Source organism: Eschrichtius robustus, chromosome 20 (assembly GCF_028021215.1).
Source record: "Eschrichtius robustus isolate mEscRob2 chromosome 20, mEscRob2.pri, whole genome shotgun sequence".
In the NCBI taxonomy this organism is placed as follows: domain Eukaryota; kingdom Metazoa; phylum Chordata; class Mammalia; order Artiodactyla; family Eschrichtiidae; genus Eschrichtius; species Eschrichtius robustus.
In genome coordinates, this window is record NC_090843.1 from 11,969,143 (window position 1) to 11,996,398 (window position 27,256).

The 27,256-nt window shown below is 60.6% G+C and overlaps 1 protein-coding gene across 4 annotated transcripts in view; it reads left to right on the forward strand.

The window, feature by feature from the left end:
* Positions 1-5,318: 5,318 nt before the first annotated feature.
* BAHCC1 (BAH domain and coiled-coil containing 1) overlaps positions 5,319-27,256 on the forward strand; it is a 56,800-nt gene continuing 34,862 nt past the window's right edge. For all 4 annotated transcript variants that reach the window (XM_068529992.1, XM_068529993.1, XM_068529995.1 and 1 more), the window contains exons 1-2: positions 5,319-5,536; positions 24,961-25,140. In XM_068529992.1, the coding sequence (XP_068386093.1) occupies positions 5,359-5,536; positions 24,961-25,140 (358 nt within the window). In that variant the 5' untranslated portion in view covers positions 5,319-5,358. The remainder of the gene's footprint in view (positions 5,537-24,960; positions 25,141-27,256) is intronic.

The window sequence follows — 27,256 nt, forward strand, 5'->3', positions numbered from 1 at the left end:
AGTATAAATACCTTTTTTTTTTGTCCCCCAGAGGGGCAGGCAGACCTTCACGTGGAGAAAGAGAAGTAAAAATAATGTATCCATCGCCACTAAGACATCGCCTTGACTCCAGAGAATAAATAGCATTTTGTTGGGAAACCAAATTCTAACAAATATTTGGAGAATATCTTTAAAAGTAGTTTGCATCTGATTACGATGAAGATATTCGTTCAGTGGCTCTTGTAATTGAGGCGAGAATTTAGCAGATATGCAGGAAAGCAACACTGAAAAATACCATGCATGGTTTCCACACCGTGGGTATCAAGGTGAACATATTTAAAAAATCTAGTTGCAGATGAAGGAGGGGAAATCTTTGTCATGGCCATAAATCCCCGATTTTCATTTTGATCGGTGCTCCGTTGCAAAATGTAGCCAAGAGAGATAAAAACTGAGGTTCCGCAGATAAGTGGCCAGAGATACAGGACCTTCTCCCCAGGGTCTGATCCCTGGGGCAGGTAGAGGAGAGGACCAGGCAGGCGACTCTAGAGCCCGTGGTACCCAGGCTGCTGTGGGCATGGGACATTCCTGAGCTCGGTCAGAGCAGGCGGAGGCCTCGGAGTGGTGGAAGGGCCGGGCAACCCGGGGAGGCTTCCATGCTTGGGACTCGGGCCTACCTGTGCCGGGTTCAGCCACCTGCCAGACAGATCCCAGGTATTTTAAAAAGCATCTGCTTCAACGCGTGTTGCTGTTTCTTCTCCTGGCCTCTGTGCTCCAGACGCCAAACTTTATACCTGCTGGGTTAAATTAAAAAAAAAAAAAAAAAGCGAACGCCTTCTCCTCGGCGTGGACACGCGCTCCCACTCGCCCCTGCTCCCTCTCCCGCCCTGCGCCAACACATTCCCATTCAGCAGCAACGATCTGCGCAAAGGAGCTGCGCAGTCGCCGGGCTTGAATTAGGCGCCATCGGGCTCAGTAGTAGCCCTGCTGCTCCCTGATTGGCAGCTCCCTGGCCCGGCGCCAGCCTATTGGGAGGCCTGTTTACGCCGAATGAGTGGCACGAGCTCCCGGCCGAGGAGGGCCGCGCGGCCAATCAGCGCGCAGGCTGCTCGGGGCTGAGTGGCACGAGCTTATTAGTATGCAGGGCCCGTGGCTTGCCGCGCCGGGCTGCAGGTTTGAGAGCCGCTCTGGATGGGCTCGCTAGAGTCGTTGTTGTGGAAGCGGTGCATTTACAGTGCAACAGTCAGCACATTGAAAATACCAATAGGAATACAAAACAAAGTCACATTTACTGGTTTAATTGTATTGCATTCAATTGTATCCAGGAAACAGCCTCCAGTAAGTAACTGAAATTGCTTTCATTTTTTTGTTTTTGTATTTTTATTATTATTTTATTTTTTATTTTGGCTTTGGGGATTTACAATTTTTTTAGTAAGAGAAATTCAGGGTTGCGATGTTAAGAAGTATATATCTTCCCTTTTAAAAAATCCGTTATAATGTCGAGCAGGCTTTTTTTTAAGATGGACTATATATAAGAGCGATTTTTTCTCCCTTTGAAAAATCTTATCGATCGCTTTAAAATTCCCCTCGTAATGCGTCCTTGCTTTGCTCTGAGCGCTTGTTGTCTCGATCGACACCCAGCATTAAAAATAAATGATCGCGACAGGACAGGGACCGCCAGGCTGCGTCTGGCGCAAGCCGCGCGGGCGGCTCCGGGTGGACAGTCGGCGAGGTCCCCGACGCAGCCAACGCGCTCCCGGCTCTGGCGGCACCACGAACGAACCCCCAGTTGTTCGCCCCCCACACACCCTGCTTCCCTCCCCCGAGCAGCCTCGGGTCAGCCCCGCCCGGTCGCTCCGCGGCGCCGGGAACCGGCTGGCTCGCGCTGCCCGAGGCGGCCCGAGCCGCCTACCAGAGGGGCTTGCCGGCCGCCGGCCGCGTGCGGGGCGAGGGACCGGGCGGGAAGGGGTAACCGCGAGGTTTTGGGGGGTTCGTTTCCCAGAGCCTAATTCATTTGAGGACATTTCAGAAAATTTTTTCCGGGGGGGGGTGAGGGTGGAGGAGGTGGCCAAGCGAGGCTAGCGCAGCGGGGCTTTCTCCCCGCGCGCATTCTGGGCGGTGTGCGGGGCTCAGGCCACCGCCCGCGAGGCGGGGTCTGCGGGCGGATGCGCCCTGGGGTGCGGGTGTCCGGCGCGGCCCCGGGCCTCGGTCGTCTCCCGGCGTTGGGGGGGGGGGTGGTGTCGGGCGCGACCGTTTCGCAGGGAGCGGGTTCTGTGGCGGCGCCCGAGCAGCCCGCGCCCCGCGCGCACCGGGCCCCAGCCCAGCCTGCAGGTCCCGCAACGCCAGCGCACTCGGAGAAGGCGCCGGGGGATGCGGGCGGCCGAAACGAGGGCAGGGTTTTCCGTGTATGTTAAAACCGAAGCAAACCCGAAGGAGCCCCACATCCTGGAGCGCTTGAGCCACGCGCAGAGGGACGGGCGGCTCCGGGGACCGCGCCGCGGGGTCCTGGGGAGGAGCCCGGCTTTCCGAGGTTCGGCTCTTTCCAAAATACCCTTGTCAGCGATTTTCCAGCCGGCGTGGGGCCCCGTGCCCGCCACCATTTTCGCTCCGTTTTCTCTTTGGGTCCGGCCCGATCCGAGGCTGGAGCTGTCCTTTACTGCGGCCTCTCCTGGAGCTGGGGGGAGGGGGCTCGGAGCCCTAGGACTCGCGAATGGCGGCGCCTGGGCTCCGGGCTCGGGGCTCCGGGCCCAGGCCGGGGCGGCCGCGCGTCGCCGCCCCGCTCCCTGCCTGGCTCGTGTTCCGCAGGCCCCCAGGAGCCGCTCTCTGGCGGGCAGTGAGGCGCAGCGCGGCCTCTCCCCGGGAGCAAAGAACACAAAGAAAAGCTCCCTCCGACCTGGTAAGAATCTCTGCGGCACAGACGAGCGACAATAACCCACCTCCTTCCGCGTAAAAGGTCTAGCGGGCTGGTGGGGAAGGATCAATCCAGCCCGCGATCTGCCCGCAGAAGGTGAAGATTAAAATTGCCGCTGGTAGCCAAGCCCGCATCCCGAGAATCGAGAGCAACTCTCTCTTTCTCGACAATTTTGGAATTTTTTATGGGAAAAAAGAAACCCCACAAAACAAAAGCATAGCATACACGGCTCCCCGGAGGCCGCCGGAAGCCCCCCACCCCCCGCGCGCGCAGCCCCGGGCCCTCCGCGCCTTTGAAGCCGCAGGTTCCCGACCTCCCTCCCCTCCTTTCCCTTTGTCCCTCCCCGCGCCCCCCGGCCCCTAGCCCGGCGCGGGCAGCCCCTCCCTCCCCTGACCCCGGCGCGGGCAGCCCCCTCGCCCGGCGCTCCCCCGGCCCTGGAGGCCGGGCGCTCGCTCTGCAGGCCGGAGCGGCGGCGAGCCGAGTTATTTGTTAGACCGGGGTAGACAGCTGACGATCCCCAGAGGGAGGAAGCCCCAAACCCCTCTGTATAAAGTTGAGAGACAAAGAGAACTCTTTGTGTAGGTCCCGTTTATTTACAATGCAAAAGCTCTCCGAATAAATATTAAAAAGCTTATCAGCTGAGCAAATATGTATTCACTTAATACATTATGTTTTCGGTTGTAGATTAAATCAAACACAAAGTAGTCTGCAAATAAGACGTGTAGAACCTGTAGCATTAAATATAGCAATTTAAAATGGTATTCACAAAATGGAAAACATCTTAATCGCTTTATTGTCACGGTGGGACGGCTAAAAAAAAATCAGAAGACTTTCTGCAAAGTTCACAGTTAAGAATATTAAGCCTACCCATCTCCCTGTTGTTGAGGTGATATCAAACATTAAAACAATGCAGATTTAGGAAATGAGGAGAAATGTGTCGAATGAAAGCGGTCCTCCACGCGGGCGCACAGCCGTCCAGTTTATGTGTTGCTCCGCCGTTCCGCACTCAGCGTCTGAAATTACCCCCAATTTCGCTTCCGAGTGGACTCTCGGCGTTGGGTGGGGGTGGAAGAGAAGGGAGGTGGGGGGCATTAAGTGCCCAGCTGGGAGGTGGAGGTGGACGACGGAGGCCGGGGGTCTGCTGGGACCTGGGCAGCGGTGAAGGTTGCGCTGGGCCCGGGCACTTGTCCGCCTCCCCAGGGCCCAGCCCGGCGTCGCAAACCCCACGTCCCCCGGCCGTGCAGAGACAGGCCTCGGCTCGGCGACCCGGGGCAGGCGCTGAAGGGAGAAATAACGTGGCCGATATGGGGCGTTAAGAGAAAACAATTTCTGACTCTCAAATCGCTCCCCTCCAAACCTCCAATCCTCAGAGGAAGATCCTGGGCGAATTTGACTGGGGGGCGGGGTGATTGTTCCAGCCTCTCCAGGAAGCTCCCGGCTCCGGGACGGCCGACCGGGCACTGCGGCGTGGCGGCCCAGGTGACGCCGCCGGCGGACGTAGACCCCTGGGGCTCCGGGGAGCTGGCCCGGGGTCCTGGCTCGGCAATGCGGAGTGGGGGCCTGGTCCCCTTAGGGATGTTGTGGGGGGGGGTGCGGCGGGTTCAAAAGAATGTGCCGAAAGACGCATGAGGGGGATGGGGAGAGGGGAGAAAAGGAAGATTATTAAAAAAAAACAACAAAACTCTTGAGTTACAATCAATAAAATTACTCGCTTAATTAGCATGGTCATTCGGTTAAGCAGAATGCAGTAAAAGCTGAACCTCAGAATGGGGGGAGAGGAAAAAAGCTAGCGTCGACCCCAGGCCTTTCCTCACAGACACCTTTGGGCAGCGGGGGAGGGGAGAGGGTGTGCGTGTGAGTGTGTGTGTGTGTGTGTGTGTGTGCGTGATGGCTTCGCAGATTTGGGTTTTTATCACCCAGCGGAGCCAGCAGCCTTTCGCCGAGGCGCCCTCGCCGCAGGGATCCGCGAAGGGGAAGCGTCGAACTGTACGGCCGGGTTCCCTCAGGCTCCTCCGGGCGGAGCGTGGCCGGGACGGTGCGTGTGCGCGCGGGGATCGGGGCGGCCCGGGTGGCCAGCGCGCGCGCGTGCAGCGGGGAGACGCGCGGAGCTCTCCGGGCCCGGCCGCCGGGCCTGGCCGCGGCTCGGGCCGACGGGGTGGGGGGTGGGGGGGTGGGGGGCAGGCGGGGCGGAGACCCCCGGGCGAGCCGAGCCCCAGAGTCACCAAGTCTTCTCTGCTTGCCTCCGCAGACTATGGACCCGCACGGCGGCCGCCGGCTTGGCACGCGGCCGCCCGCCGAGGAGCCCAGTCCGCCGGCGTGCTGACCGGCCCCGCCGCCGCCGCCGCCAGTGACCCCGGACGCCGCCTCCTCCGCGCCGCCCGCGCGCCGTCCGCGCGCCGAGCCGCCCCCGGGCCCCGGCCGCGCTGCTCCCGGGAGGCGGCGGCGGGCCGGGGCCGGGGCCGGGGCCCGGCATGGATGGCCGCAATTTCGCACCGCCGCCGCATTTGCTGTCGGACCGCGGGAGCCTGGGCCACCGCAGCGCCGCCGCTGCCGCGCGCCTCGCCCCGGCTGGGCCCGCTGCGCAGCCCCCGGCGCACTTCCAGCCCGGAAAGTACTTCCCGTCGCCGCTGCCCATGGCTTCGCACACAGGTCAGTTCCGGCCGGGCGGGCGCGGGAGAGGAGGCCCTGCCGCGAGGTGGGCACGGTCGAGGGTCGAAAGGGATCCTGCCCCTCCTCTCCTCGGAGCATTTGCGGAGAAGCCTTCGGTTTCATTTCCCTGCTCCGGCACCGGTGGCGGCCCGCGCATCCTGCGGGCGCCCCGAGCCGGATCATCGCGGTTTAGAGCGGCCTTCCCCAGGGTCCCCCAGCGTCTCGGAGGGGCAGCCTCGGAGCCGGCTAAAAATAAAGCCTTTCCCCTCCTGCCACCCTCCCCCACCCCTTCCTGCTAAAGAACTAAATTCCGCGGAAACCTCATTTCTGCATTCTGCATTCACATCCTTAAAACATTCCGGGGCTGGGACAACGAGGCACATTCTGCGGGAACAAAACGGCCGTTGTGAAGGTGGGGGGGGGGTGCCGCGGCCTCTCGGATTAGGGCGGTGTGTGCGCGGGGTGAGCGTTAATAGGGACTGCTGGTGTAAGACGAGCAAATCCTGTTTCTATATAAAGCCTTGAAGTGTCAGGGCGAGAATGGGTTTGCAGGGGATGCATTTGCTTTAACAAGTGCCTCTGGTATCCTGCTAAAGCCGGACAAAGCGTGGCCAGATCGCGGCCCAGCCCCGCGGCCTGCGCCCTGGGCGAGCGCAGCGCCGGCGCCGGCTCGGCTGGGGGCGGCGCGGGGGCCGCCGACGGATTTCGGTGCAGGCGAGTTCGCAGCAAATTTGCTCCAGGAGGAGAGCTGGGGCCGCCCTGCACTCGGGTCTTCTCCAGTTCTCTCCCGGAGAGAGCTGTTCCTTGGCAGAGCTGACCCAGGCCTCCAGAGCAGTCGCCGTCTCGGGTGGCTTTGATATTACTGTCGAGCCAGGTCAGAGGAGAAGCAGGGCCAGGCAGAGGGTGGCGAAGGGGCCGCTATCTCGCCTGAGACCCTGGAGGTCACTGGCCAGCGCCGGCTGAGTTTGCAGGAAGGTGGAGGGGCTGCGCGTGTGGGGACCCGCTGGTCACCCTGAAAGGTTGGCTTGCTTTTGTTTACAGTTTGTTCTAAACATCAGAAATGTTGTTTGCCGCTTTTTTTGTTGTTGTTAATTTGGCAGTAACACTTATTGCTAGCCTGATGAACTGTGAATACTAATAAAATTATATCTGCTTTAATGGGATTACAATTAGTGTGTGGATTAAAACGGATGGCAGAGTCAGGCTAGAAGGGAAAATGTCAGAAGGGAGGGCAGTCAGAAAGAAAAACATAAATTACCTAAAAAGAAAAAAAATACGAGAAATTGCTTGATTACTAATGGACGTTTAGCATTTACAACATGAGATACGAAAAGTTCGAGCACGCTGAGAGTGGAGGGGCTGGACTCAGCACTCTCCTGGAATCAGCCCTTCGCCCGCGTTTCCTGTTCCAGTGCGAGCCTTCTGCAAGGCTGCTTTTTTCTCTTCCTTGCTCTTCCTTCTTCCTCTCCCTTGCTTTTTTCCTCTTATAGATTTATAACTCAAAAGAGCAAAAGTACTTGCCTGGGCAATTGGTGATTTTAAATATCTGTTCTTGCTGTCCCTGTGGTTGTCTTTCCTGCCCCTGCATTGGAGATGCTGCCCGCCCAGCTCAGCCCACACTGGGGGGTTGAGGTTGGGGGCTTGTGGTGGCAGCAGGGACAGTGCTACAGTTTCCCTAGCCCCTTCTGGCTGCGCGCACACACACACACACACACACCCCGCATATACCATACCCTCTAGCCTGGAGGGTGCAGAAACAAGGGTCCAGAAGGACCCCTGACACCAAGGCTCTCCCAGTAGTGCACAGACAGGCTGGGGCTGTGCCCCCCTTTGTGGGGGGGCAGGGCCAGACCAGATTCCCCATCAGTTCAGGTCACTGCTGTCTCCCTCGTCCCCATTCGACAGCCCACGGCTCTCGCCAGGTCCTGGTCAGCCGCCATTTCCCCTTTCTGTTCTTATATCCAGATGCCGGCACCACCAAGTCAGGTGGGAACGTGGTCTGGGTGGCCCAAACCATTGTCTTGTTCATTCCAAGTTTGACCACGTGGTTCTTGGATCGTAGGCCATGGAGGGTTTGGAGAAATTGGGTGGGTTCTGGCTTGGTCTGTGTCCTTGACCCAGACCCTACCCACCTCCCCCATTTGCAGGGTACTCTAGAGGGCGCTGGAGGTCCCCAGGGCACCCTGGCCGGGGGGGGGGGGGGGGGGGGGAGCTGGAGGGCCACGTGTCCCCTGCTCCTGGAGGCTGTTTCCACCTCCCGGGGGACCAGAGAGGCCTATTGTGCTTGGAGATGTTCAACCCATTTGTGATGGGAAGGCTGGCCTACAGGGCGTCCAGCTAGAAACATCTGCCGCTGAAAGCCTTTTGAAATTGCTGAAAGCCAGTATCTTGTATTGGTTTTAAAATATAGCTACATCAATTTTTTTTAAAAGGAATTATACCCCAGACTACTTTGCTTTGGTCTGTATCTGTATATGATCTACTTTAAAAAGAAAAAGGTATAATTAAGTTAAATTTTTTTTTGCATCTCTTGTATGGATTTCAAAATGGCCAGTTTGACGGACTTTCTTCCCATTTTCACGGATGGCCTCAGGTCCACAGGCCACGGCTGCAGCAGCCCATCCCGCCCCTCCCTGCACTGACTACCCTGCTGAAAGGAAAATTGCTCCGAGCTTCTTCCTATTTGTCCGGCTCTAACATGGGAGTAGGACCCAGCCACCGGAGATCGAGTCCCTGGCTTCTGAGGATTGCTCGTCCCTGGCACAGACACACAGCCTGGCCAAGGGTCTCCCTCCCTGCCCCTCCACCAGTGCTGCCCTTTCTCATCCCCACCCAGTGCTTTCAAAATGTCAGCTTGAGGGACCCCGATGGGATATTGGGCTCCAGGGCTTCTTCCATTGTTTTTCTAAAACTGAAAGTGCCGATAGCTTTATCATCGGGCTGAAGGGTTTTATGGTAAAGTGCTGTTCCAGTAACCTTGTCACCAAAAGGTGCAATTAGAATGTTTGGAATCGTTATTTTTAGTGCAGTGTTAGATTTTGTCTCTAATACAGATGGTCCGGAGGCAAAGCTGTGAAATCTAGGGGAAAAAAAAGGAAAATCAACAGCGCACCAACCCAAGATTTTTCATCAGCGCTACTGCCTGGAGCGATTGGGGATCGCGCCTCTCCTCCGAGCGCGTTTAGTAGGAGGCAGCCCGGCCTGGGAGAAGCCCAGTCCCCGCCCCCTCTTCTAGCCGGTCAGCTCCTGCCCTCCATCCTTCTCTGTACGTCCCCCTCAGGGCTGAACTTTCGAGAATCACCGGGTCTCCACCCGAGGAAGGCAGAGGAGCCGATCAAGTCTTGGTTTCAGCAATGTGACAGCGGGTGGGTTCTCCTCTCCGCCCCTTCTCCCGGCTTCTTTGGGGTGTAAATGGCCGGGCCTGGAAGCCAGGTGCCCTGGGCCTGCGGTTGTTGGGAGTAAACAGGGCGGCACGTTCCTTCTGGTGGGAGAACCACAAACTTCTCTCCTGCTAACAGTGCTTCTGATTGCCAATCTCAAAAAAGAAAAGAAAAGAAAAATGCAGTAGAGGAAAAAAAGATAATTTCTGGGTGTGAAAAGACCCCATCAAAGGGTCCCCCTCCCTCCTCATGTGATATTTTTTTGTAAAGGAAAAAAAATACATTTTTGTAAATACCTCATTAACTCAATGACATGGTGGAGTGTTTCTGCAACAGTTACTAACATTAAGTAGGTGTGAAAAGAGTTACTTTCCGAAGACTCTACCCATCCTGCTCTGTAAGTGACAGAAGCAGACATCAAAGCCAAGGCTGCCCTGCGGAGCCAGGAATCCAGTGGCCTCGTGGATCGGCCAGGCTGTGGCCGCCTCGCCCACCCCAGCGAAGCCATTTTTGGAATGTGGGTTTTTTCTCAGTGGGGCTTGTACTGCCCCCATGTCTGATTTTTCCTACAAGGATATTCCTATAGGAATATCCAGGTCACGTGAGCACTAAGGCAAATTAGCCAGCGAGGCAGGGAGCGGCCTTGTGCCATCCCTCATCACCCCCAAACGCTCCCGTGTATTCTTAGAAATCTCCCTCGTCTGCTGTGAGACTGGGTTCAACAGCCCGCACAGACAGGACAAAACGCACAGGAGGCTGTTAGAATAACATGGAGGGAGCTAAAAATACCCCTCAGAAACACACATAAAAAAGCCAAATCCAACAACAGAACGAGCTAAAAATATTCCAGGCTTTGGCAAAGAGCACAGAGTTAAATAAATTATACAAGAGCCATTCATGGGAGCAAGTTGACTTTCTCTCTTACGGGAACTTGGTTCAAGCTAATAAAAATAATAATTTACTGGCCACTGAGCTTTGCTTGAGTTTAGATTTAATTGGTGGGGCTTCTGGCGTTTGTCACTTCTTGGCGATTAGTGGGCTTGCCCTGGCCTGGGGTAGGGTGGGGATGGGGTGCTGAGTCTGGGTCCCTGGAAGCAGGGCAGTGTCTCTCCCCGCCAACCCGAGGAGCAGGGCCTGGGTGCAAGGGCAGGATGCCCAGGAGGCCAGAGAAGGAGGGAGGCTGCAGGGGAGTGGTCAGGGAAGGCAGAAAAGGGACAGGCAAGGCGCCGCTATTTTAATTTGATAAATGATCGTATACCTTTAAGAGTGTGTTTTAACAATCAAGATACACTCCAGCAAGTTGATAGGATGTTCGCTGTCAACTTACATATGTCATCAGCGGGGGCTGTGAGCATAAATAATGTGCGAGAGTGTGCGGGATGCGCTGCAGCCTTTCCAGGAGCCCGGCAGGTATCACCCCTGTCTCTCCTGCTGTCTGGGGGCAGCTGCCAGAGGAGGACGGGAGTCGGGGCACTTCAGGCAGGGTTTTTTCCCTCTGGGGAATTCCCAGGTCTTCCCACCAAAATAAGAGCTCCAGACGGCTTGCTCAGAGAGACCACTGTGGGTGTGATCTGAGGCTGGAATCCAGCATTGGCTGGTATCTTTTCAGGGAGCAGATGTCTTAAGTTCAGCCATTTCCCAGGAATGTCAAACTTCCACCTTGGGATTAGGGTCAGGGTAACCTCCTTTGCTCTGTCCTCTTGCTTGCTCTTGATGAGACGCCCCCGGAAATCCCAGCAGGCCCTCCCAACTCCCAAAGGACTACACTTCCCAGAATGCTCCTGGTCTAGCTCCAGGGTCTGAGCCTGGGATGGGCCCTGAGCTGGGAATTCCCAAGCTCAGATAGAGTTCAGCCAGTGCCACTGGGAATGAGTGCTTTCTGGGCGGAAGGGGGCCTTGGTTGCCACCTCCAGTAACCCCTTGCCCTTCCTCCTGAAAGAGGCCTCTGGGCCCTGCCTGGCTTCCTCCCTACCATAAGTATCTGCATATAGGCCCCAAAAGATGGGAGCTGCTCCTCTGCCCCAGGGACACCCTGTGCAGAGGGCAGCTGCCTTGATTGGCGTGGCCAGAGTCCCAGGGGGATTCCCACCAGATGCCCTGATCTCAGCCCATTGCACGTGGCCTTCTCAGAGGGGCCCTGGTCACACTGGCAAAGGGTCAGCTTGGAAGGGATGTGGGGACTCCACCTGGGTGGCATCAGGGCTGATCCCTGCCTAGAGAGTCCCATGAGAAAACCCTGCACAGACTTTGGGGCAGCGCCCCACTGCCCAGCCTCCCACTGACAGGCGGCAGTAAGCCCTATCAATGCCGTATTGACCAGCATCCACCCTGGATGACTTCTGATGAATAGAAACCATCCCCCCAGGACGGGGGTGCTGCCTTAGCCCCTCTGGAAGGAAGGCCTAGCCCATCATCACCCATCCAGAGAAAGTTCTCACTCCTGCCACTGCCGACAGCCCTCCTGGAGAGGTGGGCACCCCTTGGGAAAGACCCTCGTCAGAGGTCTTTGCTGGGACTTGCGCCACAGCTCTCGAGCTGAGGCCGACCTCAGGGCTTTGGGGTGCAGCATGTGCCCTGTCTGTTTGGCAGTAGGTGACTTGCACTGCAGGGCTTCCTCCTGCCTTGCCCGCCAGGGGACGGCTCCCCGGGGTTCCCCTGTCCCCATTAACCTCTGGGGCCTCCTTTCTCCCACCAAAGACTCCAGATTAAAAGCAAACAAAATTACAAGCAGCATGCACTGTCTAGAACATATCCCCAAAGCCCCGGGCCACGCCAAGGAAGGTTCGGGTTTTGCAGCCCGCACTCCAAGGCTGCTGCTCCGTCTCGGCTTTGACGCCCTGCCCGATGACGTTTTTATGGGATAATATACCATTTAGACCATGCAGGCCTATTTGTCAGTGGGCCGCCCCTGTTTGTTGTAATATATAATATTACTGCCTCCTGTGGCCCTGCCAGCAGCTGCCACTGGAGGACGGGGACCGGTCGGTGGGAACTGGGTGTGGGCTTAGAGGAGGTAGGGGGGCGCCGGGTGGGGGTTGCCCCCTCCCCGCTTATGGGATTGGTGTGGGTTTGCAGCAGGCTGCGGGCCTGGCGGAGAGGCATCCAGTGCCCAAGCTGGGAGCCAGCCGGGCTGGCATCTGAGGGCTGCTGCAGCTGTCCAGACGATTAGGTTCCAGATTGGATCAGCCAGGAAGCTTTTTTTTTTTTTTCTTTCTGACCTAGGGTGGGGGAGGGGAGGAGGGAATGAACAGGTGGGTTGGGTTCCCTGCCCCCTCTCCCCTCCCCCAGGGCCCCCAACAAAGAGTCCAGTGTCTTTAGATCCAAAGACTTTTGAGGCTGGGGAAGGGGGGACCCACTGTGTGCCTGGAACCGGAAGGAAAATTAAAGCAGCCCTGCTTCATCCAAGTATAGGAACTTGGTTTCCTCTAGAAATTACCAGAAATGCAGGGGAGGGGCAGAGGATAGGTGTGCTGCTGAGAGAGACCTCTGAGCAGTAGGCTGGGGTCCCCAAGGGTGGCCTGGGGCGGTGTCTTCTTGGGGAACCTCGCCAAGTAAGAGAGACTCATCAGCCACATTTAATAACTAAACCACTCTCTGCCATCTTCTTGGGAAAAGGCAGTCTTGGCTGGATCCCTTTGCTCCTCCTTCAGGGAAGCCAGAGCCTTTCTTCCCTGGGACTTCCTTCTGAAGGCAACTCTGGGGAGGGCACCATGGTCCCATCATCACAGAGCCAGACCAGGCAGGGCCCCCCACCATCAAGGCAGGCATGCTGGGAGCACAGCTGGATGGGGGTGAAAAGAAGGCAGTTTGGGGACAACCAAGGGGCGGAACCCAGGGTGGGGACGCGGTGGGGGTGTGGGGAAGGGGCTGCACTGCCAGGCTGCTGTCCACCAGCATCTCACGAGCATCTCACAGCACCCGGTGGCAGGCTCCGTCTCAGCACAGGCGTTGCTGCCTGGCTCAGCCCGTGTCCCCTTTGGGGGCAGAGGCACAGACCTACCCTGCAGACCCCAATGTCCCCACAGGCCATCCAGTGCATTAACTGGCCGAGCTCACATGAGCCCACAGTGAATGGACACACGTCACACCTGCTCACGTGTGCTCACACCCCCAGGCATGTCCTTACACCCACATCTGCTCACACTCATGCAGACACTTGCTCACAGACACTCAAAACTGGCCTTCAAGGAGTCACATCCCAGTTGGCCCCTGGGAGAGCCAGCCCGCCCCGCGATCGGAATGTGTGTTCTGATCTGTCTCCACTTCCCACCACCTGCTCCATCCTTCAGCCCCTGGCCACCTGCCGGGGATGGAGCCTGAAGGTCCCCAGTGACCCTCGGTGGGAGACTCAGGGCCTGATGTGCAGGGCTTGGTGCTGGTGAGCTGCCCGCCCCTGCTTCAGCCCCCTTCTTCACTGTGTCACTGTGGAACCCATCCTCTGGCTTCTGCTGAACTGGAGCTGGTCCTTTCCCAGCACCCGCCCCAGGCTTCTGCTTCAGATGAAGCTATCCCCACGTCCAATTCCTCCAGGAGGTGCCGGTCAGCTTCCCTGCCCTGCCTCTACCTGCAGGTCAGCCCCAAGCCTGTCTGAGCCTTCACCACTGCTTCTCCTTCCCTCAGGGCCTCCCTTACCCGAGCCCCCTACACCGTAGGTCAGCTCCCACCTACCACCCTTGCCATACCACTGTCCCCGAAGGTGTTCCCAACACTCAGCACATGTGCCAAGCCACCCACAGGCTCTGGCCACCTGTACTCCCCTCTTTGCTGCCCCAGGTACCTTCTCTGCTCCCCTTCCCCTGTCCCTCCTGGAGTCTCCCCACCTGGGCAGCCCCTACAGCCACCAGTGCCCAAGCTCCAACCCGCATGGTCCGTGACTTCCGGCCCTGACCGCCCTTGGCAGTCTGTCCCCCCAGGCCTTGCAGCACCCCCGTCCTTCTCCACCCGGGGCCACCTTCCCCGTGGGAACACAGTGTCCTGAGTCTGGGTGTCTGTGCCCTCCATCCCTTTGTTCCCCCGGAGCTGGGCCTGGCCGTTGCTGGCCTCCCTCCCCTGCAGGATGGCTGGGGCCCAGACGGGGTGTTCGTGCCTGTCCACACTTGGGTAAAGCACGCACGTGCCTGTGGACATGAAAAAAGCCCTGTTCATTTTTTTTCTCCTGCAATTTTGACCCCACACTGGAAAATCGAGATGATAACCCTCTGGGAGAACCTCATGAGGAAGAGAAGGGCAGGAGACACCGGAGCCTGAACTGGCCCTGGTCTCTTCACTAAAAACCAAGGTGCCCGCCCGACACCCGACCACACATACATGGGGACATTCACGTGGGCAGTGTCTCCAGCCTGTGTGGCCACCTCCCAGGGGCCAGGTCAGCATCTCCTTACCTTCCAGAAGCATCTTCTGTCGTCCGCAGAGGCTCCCAGACTGTGTGCACTCCATTTAAAAGAGGTGTCAGAGCTAAAAAGATTGGCAGAGAGGACAGTCCCCTCCTTCTTAGTGTCACACCCAGTGACGAGGTGAGGGGGTGGCAGCGAGAGGTCCACTGGGCAGTGCAGCCCAGCGTCATCCTTGCGGCATGCGGGCTGGCCTCTGGGCGCACATGTGAGGTTGTGCAGTGGAGAGGGGGACCAGTGGAGATAGAACAAGGCTCAGGATGGGACTGTCCCTGCGGAGACACCGCTGCCCCCTCCCCCTGCAGTAAAGGAGGGACCTGGTGGAGCAGGAGCTGGGCACCGGGTGGGACCACTTTCTGTCTGTCCCTTGACTGGCCCCTGCAGGTGACTCCCTCACCGTCAACATGTGTGGTGGGGCACCTACGATAGATTGGAGGGCAGAAGCCAGCGGCTTCACCTGAGCCTTAGGGCCTGGTGGGCGAGGGGGGACAGGCGCTGGGGGAGAGCTGCCCGCTCCCCTCCCCTCCCTTCTGTGGTGGTTGTGTGGGTGGCTGCATAGGCAGGGGCTGGGGGGGGCGGCAACCAACAAAAGGGAAATGAGGGCACAGGAGAGATGAGGGAGCAGGGCTGTGGCCCCTCGCCGTCTGCTGCATCTCCATCCCGGGCAGGCAGGCATGGCAGCGAGGGGCTGCAGGCACTGGAGCATTGTGTTGCCAGGTGGGGCCCGCTCGCTGCACCACTCTGCTTTCCAGCATTTACACACCAGGAGGCTTAGGAGCCGCTCCTGGTTTTGGCCTCAGTGCCCAGCCTGGGAGGAGTGCGTGGCTGCCCAGGGCTGGTGGCAGTTAGTGGCACACCCCTGCCTGCACATCTCGTGGAGGCTCTTTCCCACAAGCCCTGCCTCGCCAGATCCTGGTCGCTTCTCTCCCCCAGGCAGCGCTCACATCCCTGCACTTTGCACTCAGTGGGGCACAGGCCCTTGATGCCTCGTCCCATCACTCCCTATAGGGTCCTGGCGGCCGGCAGGTGGGGATTCAGGACCCAGTCTTGGACATGGATGCGGTGAGGGCAGGACCGGGGCTCCCGCCCGCCTCCTGGCCTCAGCAGCGCCGTGCAGAAGGGTGCCAGCAGATCCCTCTGTCCCTGGCCTGTGTGCACAGCCTTCCTCACCCTACACAGGATGCAGGGGAAGGAGCCGGACCTGTGGTCCCCCAGGACTTGCCCGTTTGCCTGGTGAGGCAGCTGCCCTGTTCAACTGGCCTTCCACAGGCCTGGCCAGCAGGTCACTTGAGGGCAGTTTGCCTGAAGCCAGTCCCCTTTTTGAGACATTTTGCATCCCTTTGGGTCTCCTAAAAATAAGCTTTTAATTTGTTTTAAATTAATATTAAAATTAAATCTAAATTAAGTTGTAATGCATCTTTAGGCGAACTCTTAAAAAGCCCTTAACGAGTATGAACACAGATAAAATCAAGAAAAGTTGGGAAGGTGCACACGAGCAGCGTCATCTTTCCACCTGTCAAACGTCTGCTCCAAGATACAGGCCAGTGAGATAGCCCCAAGCAGCTGCGCAAGGCAGTGTGGGTCACCAAGAGGTCCGAGGGCCATTGTTGGAGGCCAGGGTGCCCGGGCAGCCTGTGACTTCCTCGGATTCCAGGGTGAGGGTGAGTGACCCTACACACTGCAGCCACTCAGTAACTGTTTGTCTAACGAATGAGCTGGGTTAGAATTTCATTCTCTGGACGGAGCTCAGGGCCCAGTCTGTGGCCTGGGTGACAAGGACGTTTGTGCTGTCCGGTCTGGGCAGCACTTTCTTCCGATGTTCCCACGCCAGCTGCCTGCCCTAGTGAGGTCAGCAGGTGCCCCGGGCTTACCTGGGCACTCCTCCTGGACTGCCTGGAGCTGATGGAGATTCAGGGCATCCCCACCAGGCCCTGGGTCCCTCTCGGGAGCAGTCAGCTGGACTGGGGCCTGGCCGCTGGACCAGGTGGCCGGAGGGCATGGTGCATCTTGAGGTCTCTAGACTGTGTGTGGGGCACCCTTTGGAGACCTCATTCCACCCGGGCAGCCCAGCCCAGAGCCCCCTCCCCTGCTCTGGCAGCAGAGCCTTTTCCACACACACGACACTTGGTCGGAGCCCAGCGTGTGAATCGGGCGAGGGGTCAGTCCTCAGGCTCAGGGCCAAGTCCCCTGCTGCCCCCTGGCCCTGAGGCAGGTGGGGTCCAGGTGGAGGCTCAGCAAGACAACTTGCTTGCTCTGTGGTCACATCGGGAGCCACCCAGGAGCACAGGCTTCTGGGCTGGAGGTCCAAGGCTGGTTCTCTGCCTGAGCCCCCAGCCCCTGGCATGGGGTGGGGCTGGGGGAGCATAGGGCTGGGTGCCCAGGCTGTGGGTGAGCTGCACGGGGCAGGGGTCTTCTCTCCGTTGGGAGCTCTTGCTGGGCCGCCCCAAGGCTGGTTCCCCGCTAGCTCCCCTGGGCTGGCTGGCACTCCATCCCCATTTGGGACCCCCAGACCAGTGGAGTGCACTTCACCCCAGAAACAGTTCTCCTTGCCCTGTTCACTTCAAGAGTTCCCAGAAACACCGTAGTTTTACGTCAGAGAATTGAGGTTTTCTCTCTACTTATACTCACCGTCTTTAGAAATTAAAATATTTTATCTCCGTTCTTTGAAGGAAGTGGGGTGATTTGTCAAAGCAGCACTGTTAGAAGAAACTACAAGGATACAGAGCCCTGGGTGCATCCTGCCCCCACTCCATCTCCCTTCTCATGGGGGCGCAGCGCCGCCCCCAGGAGCACACTGTGGGGGATCCCTGCTCCCCAGCGGGCTGCCCCCCCCCCCAATGCTCCTCCCTCTAGGAGCCGTGGGCAGCCCCGGTGCCAGGCCTTTTCCTGCTTCTGGTCACAGACATTAGAGTCGGGTTGGGAGGGCAGGTCTGCTGAGAGCCTCAGAAGGCAGGGATGGGGTGCAGAGGGTGGCCTGTCAGAAATTCCAGAATGTGGGCTCCCTGGAGGTCTCTGCCTGGAGAAGCACAGGGCACCACCCCCCCATCTGCTGGGAATGAATTGGGAGTGTTGGCTGCCCTCTTCCCCTGCCTGCCCACAGCTGAGAAAGAGGCGTGTTCAGGCCAGCTCGAGGCACTGAGTGCCTGGGTCCAGGGGATGGGGTGCAGGAGAGCGGGGTGGGCACCTCCGACCCTGTCCAGATGGGCTCTCTCTCTGAGGGGACCAGTGGGGCTAGGGCGTGAGTGTGCACCCTGATGTCTACACTGAACTACAACCACTAGGGCGTTTGTCTCCTTGCAGCTGGCTTATTTCAAGATGGTGTGAAGGGAAGCCTTGCTTTGGCTGAGGCTGCTCCTCCAGCTGGCGGGGTTTGGAGGGGGTGGCGCCGACCAGCCCTGGTCACCTCCCCACGCCCCCCCCCCCGCCCCCCCGCCTGTTTGCCGGCCTTCAGGGGCGTCCTGGAGGGGGAGTGCTGGTCGTTCGCCAGGGAGGGTGTGAGAGGGAAGGGAGGCGGAGACCCCAGAAGGTGTGAAGAACAGGAGGGGGTGGGGGGCAGCCCTCTGAGTCACTCTCGGCCAGAGTCCGAGGCGGCCCCGAGGCGGCCCCGGTGGGGAGTGTTGGCCACCCCACACTCCCCGCCTCGCCAAAAGGCTAAATTTACCCTTTTAATAAGAACCAGACTTATATCCGGTTTTCCTTTTCTTTTATTAGTTCTGGGCTGTTGGTGGTTGGGCCTGTCCCCTGTCATCATTGCCTCTATATTTGTGGGCCTGGTGGCTCAACAACCACAGAGTTTTCCTATTATGGCCTGTGAGACACTGCCTTTGGGCCAACCGGGTCTTCTGGAAGGTTCTCCTGGACCAGCAGAGAGGGGCTTCCCCTGTGACGCACTCATGTTTCTGGGCGGGCACCCCTCACCGGGGCTGCCCCCGCGTCCCAGGGCTGGGCTGGCGGAGGCTCGCATTCTGCCCCCACTGCTGCCGCCCCACGCCCCTCCCCCACCAGGACCCCCTCTCCCACGGCTGCAGCTGTCTCTTCCTGCCTCCAGCCTCTTCCTTCTCTTCTGTCCTTCCTTCCTCCCCGTGTCTGTCTCGGCCTCCTCTTCTTGTTCCTCTGTCTTCTCGGGGCTGTGGATGGCAGCTGGGGTCATTGGGTGGCATCCTCAGGGACTCTGGGGCTGTGGCAGCAGGGGGTGGCTTGAAGCAGAGCAGGCTCTGTGTCCGGTGAGACCAAGTGAGTGAGGGGGGTCAGACAGGCCGACATCTGGAGGCCACCGGTTTGTGGCTGGAGGGGACTGCCCCAGATCCCAATAATTTCTGGGTCCTGGAGAGCCTGCCTGGTGAGGCTGGCCCTGCCCAGAGGGGGTCCCAGATCGGAGGGGGCTTCTGAGCTGCTTCTCCACCACAGAGGAATCGGGCTGTCTGTGGGGAGATGGCCCCAGCCACATGACCTGCCAGCTGCCCCCAGAATCCACACAACTGCTGGACCCACTTTCAGGTCCAGGTGGCTGGGGGCTGAGCAGCTGGGTTGGGGAGGGGGCCGACTCCCAGGCAGGAGGGGGTCGGGGGTCTTGGTGCTGCAGTTTGGTACAGGCTTGAGGCTAGTGTTCCCCTTCCACCGTGAGTAAGCTGGATATGCCCCCCAGGGTGGAGAAAGAGGGGGGTGTCCTGGTGTCTCTCGCCTGCCACCACAGGCATCAGACAGAATTAAAGGCCAGGAGCATTTTTCAGAGTCTGGGCCAGGAAGGAGACTGGTTTGGTGGCAGCGTGACCCTGGGACGCAGCATCCCTCAGGGCCAGCCCAGCCCGTGTGTGACTCCCTCACACAAGAGCAAGTCACCACCTTGCGCACACTCGGAGCCAGGCGTGCACACCCACGTCCAGAGTGCACCCTCAGAGCCTCTGCCCCAGACCTGCATGCACATCTGTGCCTGTGTGCACGGCCATTGCCCACATGCACACTCAGCCATGCACACACACCCAGACACACCCTGAGTGCCCACACATAGTCCCTTTGCTGCCTCTGTGCCCCTGTGCACGGACACATACACAGGCACACACATTATCTGATGCCTGGGCCACTGGTGGGTTCCAGCCCAGCAGGGAGTGTCCCTGGTGGCATCAGGAATTGAGCTTGCAAACTCGTGTACACCTAGAGTGGGTCTGGTGGCCGGTGGTGTGGTGCAGCCTCTATGGCCCCTGCTGCGGCCGCTTTGGGTTTCCTGTGGGGCAGTCCAAAGCGGCCCCTCCCACCAGGGCCTCATATCCCCATCCCTGTCCCCCTCCCCCCATTCTTCTCCTGGGTGGTCAGACAGATGGACGCCCACCTGCCTGCGAGCAGGCTGGACTGAAGCCTCTCCACACCCCCCCCCCCCCCCCCCCCCCCGGTCCACGCGGACACCCAGGGTGGACATCCTCCCTCCCCTTCCCTCTCCTGGAATGAGAGGAATGTGGGCCGGGTCCACGCAGTGGGCTGTTATCCTTCCTGCCTCCTCTTCTCCAGTCCGCTCCCTCTGGAACCTGGCCCAGCACCGGAGGGGCACTTTGGCCTCCTAGGCAGGCCACCCATCCCTCCAGTGTCTCAGCCGCCCCTGGTGTTCTGAGGGAGACCCAGGGATGGCCTCAGGGGAGCTGGGTGTCCCCGCGCCCAGACAGGCTCTGCAGGGGGCTGGAGGCGGTGGGGAGCCTGAGCAGGTGTGAGCAGGAGGGTGGGAGCTGTTCTGGGCGGGGGCGGCGGGTGCAGCCGCCAGACGCAGAGCTGGGGAGCCCGGTGCCAGCAGCCTGTCAGCTGGGCCTCCAGAAGCAGCAGGAGAGCCTGGGAAGGGGCTTGCTTCTCAGCAGCGGCCGCCAGCCATCGCAACGAGGCCCTTTTTGGTTTTTGTTTTTTACAACCCATTTCACCGTTTCCAGAAAAGGTAGCTCACTTAAGTCAAAACAAATACTCGTTCTGCTGTAGCTGTGCGCTCCCGCTCGCTCTCCCCAGCTCTCCAAGGCCCTTCTCTGTCCCTCTGTCAGCCTGGCGGGAAGGTGGAGGCTGGAGGGAGAGGGGGTGAGCAGGCCCAGTGCGCACCTGGCTGTCCAGGGCTCCGGGCCTGGCCTCTGGTGTGCCAGCCCCTCGCGCTCTGGGGGCTTTGCTGCCAGTCAGCCCCTCCCTAGACTGGAGGCTCCCCAGGGTAGCACCTGGGCTCCAAGGTAGGAACACCCTCAGCACCCCTCGGGCCTGCCCAACATCTGTTGACCGTCTTGGCTGCAACAGGTGGGCCTGGCACAGGTTGACAGAGGAAGGCCCCTCCCCCTGGTTTTGCCTGGGCATGTGCGGTCACCTCTACCACGGCCAGCACATAGAGGCCCTGTGAGCAAAGGCTGGACTTAGTGGTCAGCGCATTCCCGCCCGGCTCCATCCAGCTGGGGCAGCTGGGAGGGAAGTAGCCACATAGTCAGGGCCCAGGTACGGCCTGTCTCCTGGTCCAGGTTGTCTGGGCCTTGGAGCGTGGGAAAGGATGGGCCTCTGGGGGTGGGGGCCTGGCCTGAGGAGCTGGGCCATGGCAGTGGGTGTGGGGTGTCAACCAGCCCTCCTGGGCATTCTGGCTTCCGGAGTGGTTTTCTCAGCCAGCCCGGCACCCGGGCCAGGCCTCCGTGGTGTCCTAGGCAGAGCTGAGGCGGCGCTGGAGTTGGGGCTGGAGCCCTGTGTCTGGGGCTGCAAACCCTGGATTGGGCCAGCCGGGCAGTGGGGATGGCCAGCTGGGGGCTGGTGCGTAGTACAGAATGGCCTGCCTCAGTGGCCCTGCTGACACCTCACACAGCATTCGGGTCCCTGTCCCAAGTTGATGCTAAACTTGGCCAGATGGCTGTGATGAGAGCCTGCAGAGGACGCAGGGCACTGGCCACTGTGACCGTGCTCACTGGAAGGGCCAGGGCAGCCTTGAAATGGACAAGCCTCATCCAAACCCCAGCCCGAGCACTTGGGGCCGTGGGGCCAACACTGATGGTGCCCATTCCTTTGTCAGCCCCGTGGTGGGACCGCCACCTGGGATCACGAAGACCTGAATTGATACAAGGTTCATAAAGCCCTTGCCGTGAGAAGGGCTAGTGCAGATGGTGCCAGGATCAGAGCTCCCAGCCCGGGAGCTCTGAGCTGAAAGCCCCTCTGGCCCTCCCTGCTGCTCGGGGCTCCCACTGTCCCCTCCCAGGTTGCTAACCACAGCACTCCGTGGGCAAGGACCTTGCCAAGAGGAAAGAAGCCTCCAGCCTAGTTCCCGGCCAGACTTGGCCATGCAGCTCCAGCCCTGGCCAGGGCCCAGGCCGCCTCTGCTCAGGCTCTGTCTGGGCCTGGCTACTGGTCGGCGGGCGGGGGCTGGGGAGGTGGCAGCCAGGTCTGCCCACGCCTCTGCTGGCTGGGCACGGTGCCATGGCCAAACTCCTTGGAGGTAGAAGTGACATGGGAGCCCGCACGCTCTGTCAGGGTCAGGAGCCAGCTGCGGGGGGTGGGGGGACTCTGGGTACCAGCAGTCCCCTCCCCCACACCCACCATGGCAGTGCCCGCCCAGCAAAGCCTGTAGGACTTTGTCTGCTTCCAAACTTCTAGCCCAGGATGGCGGGGGAGAGACTGACCCCTTCAGAGCAAGGCTCATGAAGCCCCATCATGCAGGGCCCAGGCTGGAGGGCCTGTCAGGGAGTTGTCTTTGCACCTGCCCAGCGTGCATCCCCCAGGGCTGGCCTGCTGGTCAGAGAGTATTGAGAGCCCTTGGCAGGACCTGCTGCCGTGGGCTGGGGTTTTCGGAGGAGAGGCCACCTGGATACCTGCACAGGTCTCCCACCAGGGCGAGTGGGTGAGTGCCCAGAAGGTGGTCCCTGGGACACGTGTGTGGCTCTGCCCCAGGGCAGTGGGGTCTCCCGTGACCTCTGTTTCCTTCCTTGCTGTGTCTATCACTTGAACGTCTTATAGTGAAGATATAAAGACATAATATTCATGTGACAAGCCTCTTCCGTTTTCAACGTGAAAGGAAAAAGGAGGGAAAAGACCCCCCAGATAAATGGCCCAGCCTGAGGCGGGACACAGGGGGCTGCAAGCTGCCCACGAGGCTGGGAGAGGTGGAGCGGCAGGGGCAGCCCAGAAGGCTCGGAGCAAAGGGGGGGCCCTGGGGAGCCCAGGACCGAGGCCAGAGGGTGGGGCTGGAGCGCTGTCCCATTTGCTCACTTCCCACACTCTGGGACAGAGGTCCCTTCATTATGGACTCAGGAAGGGCCCAAGAGGGTCCCCCAAATTGGGAGACTGGCTGGCATGGGGCGAGGTAGGCACACAGCAGGAAACTCTGCCTGCTACTGGTTTGTCCCCTGCCCCGTAGAGCCGGGACTGGGGCTGGCTGAGCTGCAGCACACCCCCGCAAATCTCCCGTGCAGTGGGACCCCCTTCTGGGATGGTGTTGAAACAGGCACCCTTGAGAGTCCCCACCCAGGGCCAGGATTGGTCTCCCGGGGGAGGAGGGCATGAAGTCCCATGCCTCCCCCACCCCCACCCCAATTCCAGCTTAGGGGACCAGTCAGGTCAGACACCCCTCTGGGCCTCAGGCCTGCTCCCTACCTGCCCCTGCCCCAGGTGGGTGGCCCTTGGGGGTGTGGGTGGTGGGTCTGCAGAGGTGGCCTGCTGCCCGTGCAGGGCCCCCAGGTGTGGGAGACCCTGTGAGGGGGCCGCCTCTGAGCCTCGGTTTCCCTGGATCCTCAAACCGGAGGGGCCCCATGGGACGCCAGGCCGCTTCTTCCACCCAGCCTGGGGCCTGCCCACTGCCCCCGCCCGCCGTGGTGTGGGAGAACTCAAGGTTCTCAGGCCAAGCTCCTGGAGAAATCCTTTATCCAGACCGACTCCTGGACTCAGTTGCTTCCCACCGTCCCCAGGAAGAGCAGGGTGGAGGGACTTCCCTGGGAGGGTGCGGGGGTGGGAAGGCCTGGGGGACATGGGGTGGGCCTGGGCGAGGCAGGAAGAGGCCTCAGTCATCCCACAGGCATGGGCCCTTGCCTCCAGGGTCCCTGGAGCACAGCAGGGGCCGCCCTCCATCTCCTGCATGCTCTACCCGCCCGCCTGGGAGGCCAGTACTTCCCTTCCCAGCCCAGAGTCCCCTCCCCTGGCTGGACATGCCTGTGGTCTGGCCGGGGCCCATGGCAGTCCCAGCCTTGCGGTCTGGGAAGTCCCTGGCTCCTGGGCACCTTCGCCCCCTGCCCCTGGGTCCTCTCACGGTCTCCCTTTGGCCTGATACCCACCACAGAGGTCAGTTCACACCTTGGTGTCTGGCAGTGCTCACAGACCCTTCCTCTGAGGCCCGTGGCCAGGAGAGGCCTCTCTCGTCCACATGTCTCATTCCCGCACGGGAGTGGAGGGAAGGGGAGGGGAGCTGCCAGGGTCCCGGCGGGGCAGCCCCTCCCTCTCCCCAGCTTCAGGGCCGTGCCGCCTCTCTGCTGAGTCACCTCGTGTCTGGGAAGCTCCCAGGGCCAAGCCAGGCTGGATGAGGCATCACAAATTCACAAATTCCCCCTGCCTCCCGGGCAGGGAAACAGCTGCCCTGACTCACCTTGGGCTGGGCCTGCAGCCTCATGGGGCCCCCAGAACCCTTGCAAACCCCGCCAGACCCCTACACTCAGCCTAATGGGATGGTGAGCCCCCAGGTTCCTGTTCCCCATCCCCTGGGATGGTCCCAAGCTAGGCTCTCTGCCCATGGAGTGGAGGTGACAAGGTGCCGGGGGCCCTGCTGGGGTGGGGGCTGAGCAGTGCAGCCCAGACCACCCACCGGGCACCGGGTGCTGCTCTGCGCAGAGTGCTCTGTGTACATCCTTCCTATGCAATCCACTGGTCGCCATGGTAACCTGGGGAGGCTTGATCATCCTGGCCTTGGCCACTGGACTTGGGCAGATAGGGTATACAGTGTCGGAGGGTGCAGGTGGGCAGGCTACGGAGGCTGGCTGCCAGGGGAAATGCCAAGAGTGTCCTGGACCATAAGTGACTGCCTGCATCCCGATGCCGCCGGTCAGGGCCTGACCCTGAGAAACCCTGGGGGCATTAAAGCAGATCCTGACACTTCCATCCTCAGGCTCCTCTCGCGTGTCTCTCTTCCTCTGCCTTGATTACTTTTCTTGCTCACCTGGGAGAGGGCACCACAGTCTGATGAGGTGGTTAACTGGACCTGGGGAGAAGGTTGAAGACGCTGCCTGGGGGAAAGGCCGGCCCTCCCAGTGCCACCCAGGGGTTAGGCAGAGACTGCTGGGACCCGCTGATCCTGGACCTTTCCAGGAGGTGTACTCTAGCAGGTCTGCCGGCAGCTAAGAGGCCTTGGCCTGGGAGAGTCAGAGTCAGAGCATCCGAGTCGAAGACCCGCCCACAGGGCCGCCTGTTTCCTACAGGCCCTGGGCCCCACAGTGCGTGGCACCTGGTTGATGGGGGTGGGGGTGAAGGTGGGTGATTCGGCAAAAGTGCCATTCTTGGGGGTTTTGCAGTAACAAGAGGGTGTCAGGGCCTCAGGGGCCCAAGCGGGCAGCTTCTCCCACCTTGGCTTCTTGGCTGTTTGAAGACAAAAGCCCAGGGAACTTGGGACCTGATAGTCAGCCCTGGAGAAGGGCTCCTCAGTGCTGTCCCTGCCCAGACTCACTCTTGCTCCCTGTGTCCACAGCCAGCAGCCGCCTGATGGGGAACTCTCCGGCCTCCTCTTTCATGGGCAGTTTCCTCACCAGCAGTCTGGGCTCAGCGGCCTCCGCGCACCCCAGTGGCCCCAACCCCTCCCCCTCGGATCAGGCCTACCGTGGCTCCCACCCCACCACCTCCCAGATCTGGTTCTCCCACTCCCACGAAGGTAAGTCGGGGCCGGGGCTCCCAGCCGCACCCTGCGGCTGAAGCCACTGACTGTGGTGCCCAAGGCCAGTGGTGAGGCAAAGAGCTCCCCCGCTGTGGCTGGCAAGAGCCAGCCGGCAGACCATGCCAAGCACTCTGGCGAGGGGCTGCCTCCCTGTTGAGGAAGCCCCCACGGGGGAGGTGGTAATTGGTTGGAAACAGGGGGCCAGTCTCGCCAGTCAGTGATCCTGGCCAGATGTGCACCAGAGATGGGCAGAGAGGGAAGAAGGGGGTGGGGCCAGGAAGGCTCTGGGGAGCCGAGGAAATGTGGAACACAGCTGGGCTGGCCGGGCAGGGCTGCGCCCACCTCCTAGACTCGGGGAGGCATGGGCTCCAGATGTGTCAGCTGGGAGGGAGGGGTGGGGAGGAGAGAGCTGTCAGCAGACTCCGGCTGCCACCCTGGGGGCCTGGCCGAGAACAGAGCCCCTCCCGGCCCCTTCCTCCCCCTCGGTTGCAGCCTCATACACACAGTAGGTGCCTCATACGTGTCTCAGGCCTCGTAGCTGGCAGAAGGGCCCCTGCTGACCCTTCTAGGACATTGGGGCTCCCCTTGGCTTTCCCAGGGAGGGACAGAGCTCCCCACCGCCCAGCTCCCAACTGTCCGCTCAGCCCCTGGGAACTGTGACGCGGGCAGAGGCCCTGGGCCCCAGTGTCCCCCGCCCGAGGTTGCTGGTATTGGCTCGGCCACCACAGCGTGGGAAGGGTTAAACCCGACAGCGGCTGGCACACGGAGAGGTAATTGCAGTTGGCAGCGGGCACAGAGGGCTCTCCGCTCCTGGCACCGGCACTGCTGTAACTCAATGACTGCTGAGCAGCGGGCGTTGTGTTTGCAGAGCACGTGGACCCACACACCGCGCCCGCTGCCGCCCGCGTTCCAGGCGGGGAGATTAGCGCCCAGTGCTGCTGGAGAGCGAGAGAAACTTCTCTTTGTGCAACAAGAAAGGGGCTGTTTTCCAAACAGGACAGGTGACGAGTGAGGGACAGTTGTTAAAATAATCTGGGCTTTAAGCGCCGTGTGGAGCGCACATGTTGGGCAGGCGATAAGGAGCAGTTCTCCTCCCCGGTGGAGGGGAGGCTGGGCTGGCCCTGAGGACCCAGGTGGGCAGAGCAGGCTCCCTGGCCCAGACACCTCTGCTGCCTGCTTCCCACCCCTGCCTCTTAGCAGCCTCCCCGGGGGAGACCTGGTGCAACAGTGCCAGGCCCTGGTTCAGGGCTTCCTGGGCCGGCCATGGGTGGACCCCACAAGCTCGTGGCACCCCTCGCTCCCCTGCTCCTTCCAGCCCTTCCGCCTTCTGTGGCTGCCAGGCAAACTCCTGGCCCTGGTGGGAGCATCTGGCTCCCAGGACGTCTGCGGGAGGGTGGAGAGGGCCAAATGCTGTGGCCAGGGCAGGGGATGCCCACAGCAGCCATGTGGAACCACCTCAACCGAACTAACGGCTGCTGCCCTGCCCCGGCCCAGCCACAGGTGTGTGGGCACAGCCAGGCTGGCTGCAGCGGTGGCCCCTGGTCAGGGTCGGGATGGCAGAGCTCTGCGTCAGGAGGCATATATCCCCCGCCACTCCGGCCCACCCTTGGGGACCTTGCCGGCAAGGAGGGCAGTTTGTGGGCAATGCCACCTGCCCTGGGGCCCGGGGAGAAGGTGCCCCTGTCTTGCCCCTCTGGGGGCTGCTGGGGAGAGGCGGGTGGGAGGCAGCCTGCAGATAGCGCCCTCAACGGCCTCCAGACACTCACTTCCCCCGGCCAACGGCTGCCTTGGCGGAGCTGCTTGTGGGGCACCCCGCCGCCCGCAGCCACAGCCTCAGAGCCACCTGGCAGTGACAGTTGTCACCACCCAGTGGGGTGGGACCAGCGTGGGGGTAGCACCCTGGCTGTGCTGACCCCCTACCCACCCTACCCATCCTGCACTTTGGGGAGGCAGCTGCTTCGAGGCGAGGGCAGCCTGAGCAGCCCTGAAACAGCCCCGGGGCCTCCTCAGGCTGGACGTGCCCACGGTCTCACGGGGGAGGGCACGCGTGTGGGGCGCTGGGCTCAGTGGGCAAACACTGGTGGATGCAGGACAAGGGGAAGCAGATGGGGCC